The sequence below is a fragment of the Thalassophryne amazonica genome, chromosome 15 (genome assembly GCF_902500255.1).
Source record: "Thalassophryne amazonica chromosome 15, fThaAma1.1, whole genome shotgun sequence".
Lineage (NCBI taxonomy): Eukaryota > Metazoa > Chordata > Actinopteri > Batrachoidiformes > Batrachoididae > Thalassophryne > Thalassophryne amazonica.
This window is the reverse complement of record NC_047117.1, coordinates 55,437,341-55,448,432: the sequence shown is the minus strand read 5'-3', so window position 1 is coordinate 55,448,432 and position 11,092 is coordinate 55,437,341. Positions and strand designations below refer to the sequence as shown.

Genomic DNA, 11,092 nt, shown 5'->3' with positions numbered 1-11,092 from the left:
CATTTATGCCAGGTGAGTCAACTATCCAAAAAATACCCTCAGACCCCAGAGGGTTAAGTACTTATTCATTACATTTATTTTGGTGCCCGCATGTGAGCCAATCTATAATTGACTAATTTTGTTATATCTTTATTGTGCTCCCGTGTGAGACCTGAATATTTGCTACATCTTTATGGTTCCCCATTGCGAGGCATGTAATATTCCCTATATGCTTCTTTTTATTCTTATACACATCCTAAACACATTTTAAAAGTATTTGTGCATTTTAAGGAACTGTCTATGCGTTTACACGTTTTTAAAGAATTTTCTAGTCTTTCACACATTTTACACCCTTTTCAAACATTTTAAACATGTTTTAAAGAACTTTCTATTTTTCTATTTTTACCTTTTGTCATATCTTAAATGCCATTTTTTTATTTAAACACCTCTGTGTTTTTAAACATCTTTGGCATAACTAACACATTTTAACATAAACAATATTAATTCAACTTTACAGGGATTGGTATTGATAAGATTTTATCGATATTATCGATTCCGCTTATGGATCTGGTTCCTTATCGATTCCTTTATCAATACCGCCTCTGAATTTTCTGTGTCTTAAAAGTAGGCTTTACAGGTTTTCTATGTCAATAACATTTTATTGAGTCTTAAAGTAAATAAATATGAAATTGGTCAGTGGATCCTTAAACTCTGGACATAAATAAAAATAAACAAAATCCTCAAAAGCATTTCCTTTCAGACATTAATAGCATGAATATCACTCCATACCTCTGTAATTCATAAAGAATGCAGGACGTCTCATTTTGGGACATCTCATTTTTTAGTCTGTTGTTTGTTGTCTGTGTTACAACATTTGGAAAGAGGTGTCATTTGATTTAAAACAGTGATTCACTTTGAAGTTATTAATTCTGGCCGGACTCTAACTTGACTCGGCAGAGAGTGGCACAGTGTTCGGAGCTGTGCGAATGGAACAGAGGACGATTTTCTTTTCTGCCCGCAACAAGAGTCCCAGTTAGTGACTTTAATCCACACAAAAATGACTCACGATAGACATTTTTAAATGGCTTTGAGAGGGGTTAAGAAGCGGACTTTGCTGAACATCTTGCAGAAGAACAAACAGGAGCAATTAGAGATTACTGCTGATCACGTTCCCTCTTCTTAAGAACTGTGTTTGAGCTCTGTTCAGCTGGAGCTCCTGATATTTCTAATGGTAGCAGTACTAACAGAAACAAAACAGAATTGTTGTACAGCTTTGCAGAATGGTGCAGTTTGGTCCATGCTTCAAAAGAATTATGGACTGAATATCGAAACTGTTCAGCTCTCCAAAGCACTGACAGAACTAACCAGATATTTGTGTGTCATGCAGTTTATCTGTCAGCATGGCTGAGGGAATTGTATCCATAGGAGATGTAGAGACATCCTTCCAGAAGTTTGCAGCCCATGGTGACACCAAGGCTTCCAAGAAGGAGATGAATGGGAAGAACTTTGCTAAACTGTGCAAGGACTGCCACATCATCGATGGCAAGAACGTCACCACCACAGATGTTGACATCATCTTCAGCAAAGTCAAGTAAGATGAAACCTTCAGAAGCTAAACTATTCATGATGCAGAGGAACAAAAACTGGTCCTCTGCTGCAGAAGGCAGTTTAACATTTCCTGTGAAAAACGAGAGCAGGTAGGTCAATGGGAGAATATATACATAGATCTGGGTTTGATTCATGGTTAAGATACCTGTCCATGTCCATAGAAAAGGCACTTTTCCACTGCATTGTCTCAGTCCACCAGCTATAATTGGGGGGAAGTAACCCATGATGTACTGGTGTCCCATCCAAGGAGAGTGGTTACACACATTCGCTTCATGCTGTAATATCTGATGGTAGACACCAATGAGCTTCAGGGCCTATATATAATGTAATGTCGTCCCTGCCTCCAACGCCTCGTACACCAGTTGCTACAACTACACACACAAACACCTGAAAGACAAAGTGTGCACTGTGCAAACCCATCGCACAGTGCACACTTTGGTGCCTAATTCTGTTTTTTTTCTCTCTGTTTAAGGTGCAGCTCCATCCAGAGATGGGGGTTGTATTCGTGTTGGCGATCCTCCTGTCCTGTGCACCAATAGCATTTCTTGTATATTCCTCCGTGAATTGTTCTGTAATTTATGTTTGTAGCATGGCCCAAGCAGAGGGTCACCCCTTTGAATCTGGTCTGCTTGAGGTTTCTTCCTCAGAGGGAGTTTTTCCTTACCACTGTTGCTCTGGGGGTTGGTAAGGTTAGACCTTACCTGTGAGAAGCGCTTTGAGGCAACTCTGTTGTGATTTGGCATCATATAAATGAAAATAAATTGAAATTGAAATGTGGACATGAATGAGACAAGCAAACTGCTTCTCATTCATGTCATTTCATCACTGTATGTCTGTGACCATGGGTCATTTACAGATATTTGTATTGCTCGCTTGATAAATGTTTTTTTTATATAGTGTGATTTTTTTTTTTTTGTAATACTTTATATTGTAATTTATATCACGTTGTAGAGATTTGCTTTCAGTTTGAGTTTGAGGAGGATAATTTTATTAATTTTAATATAAAGTACTTTGAGATTGTACACCAACAATTATTACCTTCATGGCCACAGCTTCTCCAGAGATGTCCATACATTTTTAAAAAAGATAATGAAAAAAAAAAAAAAAACACATTCTGCACACATTACAAAGGTGTGGAGTGGTCTGCCTGAAGTTATAACCTGTCAACAATAAAGAATGTGTGGAGAGTTTTGGAAATAAAAATGCAACAACCACCCATACTGTTGAACATCTTAAGATGTGTTGGCAAGAAAAACACCTGAAGTGCTTCATCACTTGGTATAATCAATGCCAAAATGTCTTAAGGCCTGGTCCCACTGCAATTTAGGAAGATTTGTGTATGACTTGCACACAAAATTGGTTCATATTCGCTAAACATCCACAATATCTGTGAAACATGCTTGTATGATTTTGATGACATCCACACACTTCTGGAAGTATCTGCAGAGGCATGTTTTCCGTTGCCAGGATTTTTGAGCTGCACAAAGTTTTGGTTGCGGATGACAGCAGCCTTACATATGCAATACATACTCAATACATACACAATCTATGCACTGTATATCCGTCGTTATGCACTGATATCTGCAACTGACGGGGAATTGTGGCTTGGCAGCGGACTGGGACAGTGTGTAAAATGGATATATAGCGTGCCTATCACGTCCACATCACAAACTAAAATAAGTTGTGGCGAATGCATACAGATTGGCCACTAATAAAGTGTTTGTATTACGTCTGCTTTGCATCTGATTCACAGACAATTTGTGAATGCATAACAAACAGAAATCGACATACCTGCCAGTCATTGCCAGTCCAGCTGTGGAGACATACAGATGTAGTTATGGATCCCCAAAGATGTTGTGTGATAGTGCTGCCATCCAACAACATATCAATCAACATGTCCAAGTCCAGCAATTGCTCCAGAGGCTGTGGTGGTGGTGTGAATAGTGATGCCGACAGCCCCGAGTGTGCTTCTTTTATGACCGCAATGCAGATGCCGCGCACGCACATTACAGCCGCTGTTGCTGCCACACGTGCGCGATGAATTCACAATACATGTGTTATACATCCGTGATTGTTAGTCATATACTCGCTATACATTATTAATATATCCGTAATTCATACTCAGACATTTGTCATTTTTGGCCAATTTTGTTGCGGAGGACCAAGAACGCCCGTAATATGTATACTCAATTCATGCGCAATTAATCCTCTCCCCAGTGGGACCGGGCCCTTAAGTGTTGTGTAAAGGAATGGCACCATTCCAAATTGCTAAATGCTTTAGCATACCAAGTTTATTTGGAATGCCTTGCAGGCCTGAAACACAGGAATGGCTCTATTGACAGACAGAAAAATGAAGTTGACCATAAAAATCATGAAATATCATACTGTCTGCAATTAAATAAAAGTCAAAGTAAATATAACAATCACTGTATTTTATTTTAACCCCCCCCAACACCACCACCACCACTTTCTATACCATCCCAATTATTTCTACTGCACTTTTCCAGAAAACAATTTAACATGAAATAGGATAAATAAATACATACAAAGTTAAGTGTTATTATTAACACATGCTTGTGTTTTATGACCACTTATAAACAAAGGCTGCCCAGTTTTGGGCTGATATAGTATATCTGGCCCAACTTCCCTTTCTTTTGGGAATTGATAAATTTTCTGCAAATTAATAAATTATACTTAAGTAGACTAAAGTGAAGTGTTTTTTTTTTAACTGTTTTAGATTTGGAATACATTTTTTTGTGAACTATAATTAATTTCATTGTTTTCTTTTGACTGCTCCCATTTTACTCAGAGCCACCACAGTGGATCTGGCATGGATCTGAAGCATACCCTTCACATTTTGACTTCTTTGTGACTTCATGAAGTCAGTTTTACAGAATGATCACAAATATTATAATGAATGATATGACGTTTTGCTGAAACCTCTAACCACTAGATATTATAATAAACATGTTTTTGGGCTGTATTTTATATCTTGACCTTGATTTTAAACAAATTAGTTCCAAAAGTTAAGCATCTGGAGACACAACCCTGAAGAATATTTCTACTAACTTTGGTGAAAATCTGTCCACCCACTTTTTAGTTATATTAGTGACACACAGACACTCATACAGGATGAATGAGGGGACATTGAAATTTTTGAGCCTGACCCAGGAAAAAGAAGGGTGTGGTTCTCCACCTTTTGCATTCTGAGAAACCATCATTTCTCAACATTCCACCCAGTGACTCAAAATTTCACGTTTGAGAAATGTGTGCTTTTTAGAATGTAAAACATGGAGAGTCATGCCCTATTTTTTCTGGGCCAGGTTCAAAACGTCTCAATCACCCCTCGTATTAGAACACACTGCTCACCCTACATGCTGGGTGATAAGTTCCTTGTGTTATTTAGTGCTATTTTGAGTGTATAGTGGAGTTTTGAAATGGTTGCCCCGTTCATTCTGACTGATTCTTTCCTGATATACTGTAATTTTTGAATGAAAAGATTTATTGTGAATAGAGCACTCAGAAAAGTTATTGTTTACAATGTTTTAACGTGAATACCATCATAAAAAGATATACTATCCTCTAAATTTTGGCAGTGATACAGGCTACATATTATTTTTCCTGCTCTCTGCTTAATCACAAATCCTAATACCCCCCGTCACACATACATCAATTGAGGCCGAATGGTGTCAGAATGAGACATCCGGCCACAATCAGGAAGTATTGAGGTGTGGTCTAAAGACCAACGGATGGCAGTCTCTGAGCAGTCTACATACTTGGTCCCATTCACTCTGCTGCCCTGAGTGTGTTGCACATGTTCAAAACACTCTTGGCGCCATCAAGATGTGACACACATCTGATGGCAGTCTGTGTGCAGTTTTTGCGTCATCTGATAGCTATCTACATATTCTGATGGTATCATAACAGCATCTGAAACCATCTCATCAGGGTTGAGTGAGCTCTGAGATCGAGCAGTCACAGCAAAGCCTGTCAGCTTATTGTTCCATGGATGTCCACCTCCACTGGACCCTGGCCAGGGAGGGCAAAGGAAATGTTGATATGTAAGAACATGTATGTGGCACACATTCATCATCTGTAGTGGGTGTGAACAGTGAGCTATTAAACCGAAAGTACCATGTGCCGCTGCGCCTTTCCATGGTCTGATGCACAGTAACACGTCATCGCACACGTCAGGCCTGAATGGATCTCACCGCTGTAATCATCACCATCTAAACTCGTGTGACGTGGAACTGTATCGCCAGGCTATGACAAAATTATTAAACATGAAACTCACCTCCAGCATGGAGGCAGGACTGCGCAGAGGATCCAAACTACAGCCTGTAATAAAAAGCCTCTGACTTGCTGCTATGTGCTGCAAATAACCATGCAAAAATAAATTCCATGTGATAATCCAACCGACATCACGGTGTACAGAAATGCGTTGTGCTGCTAAAGTGAGCAAAAAAGGAAAAAGAAATTAAAGTTCACTGGAAAGGCTGCGTCTGATGCATGGTGTGACTGCTGCAAACTTTTAGCAAAGGTGTCCAGTGGCACATGCACACACTTAGTGGCTCATGCAGCCGTTATGAACACACACACACACAGCTGAGTGATCATTTCAGCACAGGATACACGTGCGCCCCACACACACGAGCGCCCCGAGTGCACACACGCGCACGTGAGGTCAGCAGCACTGGGAAGGAAAGGATGAGCACAGATGTGATTGCATGACTGAGTGAGTGACCGCACCAATACTGATTTGGACACATGGCATGAGTCTAGTCCATACATTGGTTGTACTCCAGTGTCCAGTACCGGCAGGGACTGTACAAATGGAGGAACACAGTGCTTCCTCCCACTCCGGTCCCGGATTTGTTATCAAGACGTTTGGACATCAGGCAGTCTTCGGTGCCTTTTATGGCCGTCTGACAGCAGTCTGTGTCATAGCCCTGTTGTCTACATACATTTTGCGATCGTGCAGGTGTGGACAAGGTAGTCTGACTGCGTTCTGACACTGCTGACCACGCTTATTTCCCTCCTGACTGCGTCCGGTTTTGGTAATATTTGCTTGGTTCCATTCTTGATATGTGTGATGGGGGATAAGCATTATTTTGTTCATTTTTGAAGATGACTTTTCCTCCATCCACATAAGTTTTCTCTCTGAACACATTTGGTTGCACTGACTTTTTTCACTCTCTCAGGGCAAAGTCAGCTCGCGTGATCACGTTTGAGCAGTTCAACCAGGCCCTGGCAGAACTGGCTCCCAAACGATTTAAAGGAAAAAACCAAGAGGAGGCACTGCAACAGCTTCATGGTCTCATTATTGGGAAGGAGCCTGCCAATATTGGTGTCACAGTGAGTATTTGATAAGTCAAATTAAACAAATCTATTCAACAAAGTAATGGATCCCATCTGGCCATGAAGGCAGAGGTGCTGCCATTTGAAGAGCAAAGTTTGAGTGACATTCACAAAGATTTGCAAAACATGCGCTCACAAATAGCAATGCCTATACATAGTGATGCTTCCTGATGAGACAATACTGATATCTAATACAATCATTTCATTCAAGGCAAGTTTAATCTCCAAATGCCAGAACTTTGGTCCAATTCATTCACCAAACCAGGATTCAACCCAAATCTACTTTTGGTTTAATATAGTGATGAGATATCGAAACCCAAACAAACAAAAAAAACCCCGCTATATTCATTTTCTATACCTGCTTACTTCAATCAAGGGTCACTGGGGTACTAGAGCTATCCCAGCAGTCACTGGCCAAGACGAAGAGTACACCCTGGACAGGATGCCAGTCTATCACAAGGCTACATATAAACAAACACATTTGCTCACCTATGGTCAATTTAAAGCTTCCAATTCACCCAACCTGCATGTCTTTGGAGGTGGCCAGAGCACCCAGAGTGAACCCACACAAACATGGGGAGAACATGCAAACTCCATACAGAAAGGACCAGGTGGGAAGCAATCCCAGGACCTTGTTGCTGTGATACAACATCGCTAACTACTGTATCACCCATCCATCTGACAAACAGAAATGTCCAAATCATAAAGTCAATAAAAAAAATAAAAAATCACGTTAAAACATTCCAAAAAATGTGTACATTGTGTGTGTGTGTGTGTGTGTGTGTGTGTGTGTGTGTGTGTGTGTGTGTGTGTGTGTGTGTGTGTGTGTGTGTGTGTGTGTGTGTGTGTGTGTGTATTTCTTTGCTCATCTGTTGGTTGAATTTTATTACACTGACGATTTTGAACTGGCAGAAAGAGAGTTCTTCTATCTGAACAGCAATTATTGCAATGGTTTTTAAACAAAACTATAAATGTTTTTCCTGGCTGTGAGTAAAGTACAAAGTCCGGTAAAAAGGTGTAAATTATTTAATGTTTAGGTATGATGTCAAAGTGGGTGTCTGCACTGTTTTTCTGTGTATTTTAGCTGTGTGACACTAACAGCACACTTGGAAAAAAAATAACTTGTGGGATGTGTCCCTCATGCCGCCTGTCTGCAAGGTTTAATCCCTTGACATAAACCAGGGGTATTCAACTCATTCCAGAAAAGGTCAAGAGGGTGCAGTCTTTCATTGCAACCATCAGTTCATCAGGGATGAATTGATTCATTAGGGATGGCCCTCAGAAGGGACCCCCTCACTCCATCCTCCCACAGCACCTCCCACAATATCTCCCAGGGTATCATATGCCTTCTCCAAGTCCACAAAACATATGTAGACTGGATGGGCATATTCCTGGGCACCCTCCAGGATCCTTGTGAGAGCGTATAGCTGGTCAGTTGTTCCACGACTAGGATGGAACCCACATGGTTCCTCTTCAATCAGAGGTTCGACTGTCCGCCAAAGCCTCCTTTCCAGCCCGAAGTAGACTTTACCAGAGTGGCTGAGTAGTGTGATGTAATTCAGATCATGTAGTAAAAAAATAGTCTTTCAGACAGGGGAGGTCCATCAGAGTGGACTAACTGTATGAATTTTGTTTAGGTCCTAATTTAAAGGGGACTGTCGTATTTTTGGCAGAAGTGTATAGTACTTTTTTGCAAGGGTCCTTCTAGCTTGTATAGTTGCTCATGAGTGTGAGTCTGAATCATATACGCTAAAAACCTATCACGTGTTTCAATTGGTTCTCTCTCACAATGGCAGGATGCAGCTGATATGAGCGACTCAACAAAAGCCAAAAAAATCATAACCAACCATTATTGATATAATCAGTTTAACTGATTGTTTTTTGCAGCCAGAATTTACACCAGCAAATGCAACAATTCATAATGTAGAATTTAAAAGTACGATTGCAAAGCCAACAGTCTATGTTTTGTGTGTTTGACTTCTTCCTATTTATTGCTGAATATAATTTGATCAATTTCTGTCTCATTATTTTCAGAAAGTTGCAAAGACAGCTGCAGTGGACAGACTGACAGATACCACCAAGTACACTGGTTCTCACAAGGAGCGGTTTGATGAGTCGGGCAAAGGAAAAGGAAAATCTGGACGTGAAGACATCCCAGACTCCAGTGGCTACGTGTCAGCCTATAAGGGCAGCGGCACTTATGATGAGAAAGTGAAACAAGCATAAGCTTGCTGACAGATGACAAAAATTCAAAGAAATCATTTAACTCAAAGAAAAACTGTTTTGGTTTTTGGGATGTCATTTTAAAAACATATTTTCACAGATTTTGTAGACAATATAAAACTATACTCTGTCAAACATGCTTCCATAACTGCTTTGCACTATGAACTAACCAGGAGATGCTTTAGACTGTACCCAAAGAAAATATAGTACCAAGAGGCGACACTCAGTAGAACGCCTGTAGCAACAGATTGTGCCGCCGCCAAGATCACCGCAACTGTTGAAGAGCTTTTCCTCATACTTTGAATAAGCACATTAATACATGAGTAGCCTTAACACATTCATAACTTGTAATGAGCCAGCACTTCAACCATACAATCACTTTCTCTTATGGTGTCAGATCTAATGTATTGTTATAATATAGTCTGACATCACAAATATAAAGCGCATTACAGATAACTGAATATATGCCACAGACAAACCAAGCTGTTCATGGAAACTGTCCACATCCATAAAATGATGATCTGATGTATTGACAGCATTGTGACTCTTCCTCCGAAATTAAAGCATTATGCTTTGCTTTGCATTTGCGTTGGTCATTAGAGTGTGAGTTTTCTGAACTGGAGTTCATATTTCTGTCCGACCCCGACACTGTTAATGTGTCTGTTTCCAGTCGAAAAGCCGTGGCCAGTGAACAGGAAGAATTGCTGTTAGATCCTGTATTTTAACTTTTTTAAATGAACAAAAATGAAGTTTACATCATTTGAAGGAGATGAAGCACACAGAGTAAATCAAGTTTTTATTTATTTATTTTTTTTAAATCTGACCTGTTGGCATTGTTTTTCTCAGAGTTAAAAATTACATCCTTATGAAACCGTATCCACATAAGATGTCTGGAAGTACTTAAATTCCTTATTGTGGAATTGCGTGTGAATAACCGCAGTATTTTTAAGAAGTCCCTCAGCATTTGCTCCATGTGCATTTCTCAGCCGCCAACAAACAGAAAATAAATCACTTATTTTAAGAGCTGAAAGTCTTTTCTGTAATTATTTTATCAGTTACAATGGTCCCAGTGTTCACCACATCTATCTATTGTGTCTTCAGTATTCTGCTCGTGACAAAAATAAACCCCAGTAGTGATCCATCAAAATAAACCCCAGTAGTGATCCATCAAACGTATGTTAAATAATACTGTTGTGAATGCTAATGCTATCATCAGCAGTCCAAGATGGCGGCCACGCCTCCACAGCACCGCCAGTGGCTATTGACTAAATTGCATGGGAGTGTCATCTCTTGGGACTGTGTTCTCTTTGCTGTGGCTTAAGTATGTGCCTTGCTATTGAGGTTGCCGCTAATGCAAATGCACTGTTGCTAACTCAGTCAGGAAAGTCACTATCCTAAAAGTTACTAAATGATGCCATCACCTAATTTGCATAACTGGTCATGTGCATGTAATTTTGATTGATGCTGTAAGAGACAAGAATAACATTGTGGGAGAAAAAGTGAGTCAAAAACCCTAAATATGTTTAGAACTACAGATGAACTTTCTTCCATTGATTCTTGGGCTTGGAACTGACAAAAGTGACCAACAACAACAAAAAAACACTAGTTAAAGTTGCTAATTATTGGTTGAGCTAATGGGATCAATAAATGGAATAGTTTTGACTGTGTTTGGTCTCCAAAGTAAAGTTTAAATAATGTCAACGTCCATTGGATTCTATGACATGTGACATACATTACCCCGTAACGTGACAACTAAGCATGACACATGGTGCAAACTATTCCTTTTTAAAACCCTATTAACTTAACCAATAATTTGCATTATTATTTTTTGAACCAAAATTAGAGCAACTTTAACTTTTGATCCCTGTACAAACTGAAATTGACCCTTGTCACCATTCTTGCTGTTTTTACCCCATAACTCCAA

The 11,092-nt window shown here is 39.8% G+C and overlaps 1 protein-coding gene across 1 annotated transcript; it reads left to right on the top strand.

Annotated features, from left to right (window-relative positions):
• Nucleotides 1–1,350: 1,350 nt before the first annotated feature.
• Nucleotides 1,351–9,278, top strand: tppp2 (tubulin polymerization-promoting protein family member 2). Its single transcript, XM_034188844.1, has 3 exons — nucleotides 1,351–1,570; nucleotides 6,789–6,942; nucleotides 8,980–9,278. The coding sequence occupies exons 1-3, from the start codon at nucleotides 1,380–1,382 to the stop codon at nucleotides 9,169–9,171; spliced, it is 537 nt and encodes a 178-aa protein (XP_034044735.1). The 5' UTR covers nucleotides 1,351–1,379; the 3' UTR covers nucleotides 9,172–9,278.
• The last annotated feature ends 1,814 nt before the right edge of the window (nucleotides 9,279–11,092 follow it).

Bases quoted from the DNA above. Each gene is read 5' to 3' on its own strand.
- tppp2 (XM_034188844.1), top strand. From the start codon at position 1,380: ATGGCTGAGGGAATTGTATCCATAGGAGATGTAGAGACATCCTTCCAG. The intron at 1,571-6,788 runs GTAAGATGAAAC...TCACTCTCTCAG, and splicing joins ATCATCTTCAGCAAAGTCAA to GGCAAAGTCAGCTCGCGTGA. The intron at 6,943-8,979 runs GTGAGTATTTGA...CATTATTTTCAG, and splicing joins CTGCCAATATTGGTGTCACA to AAAGTTGCAAAGACAGCTGC.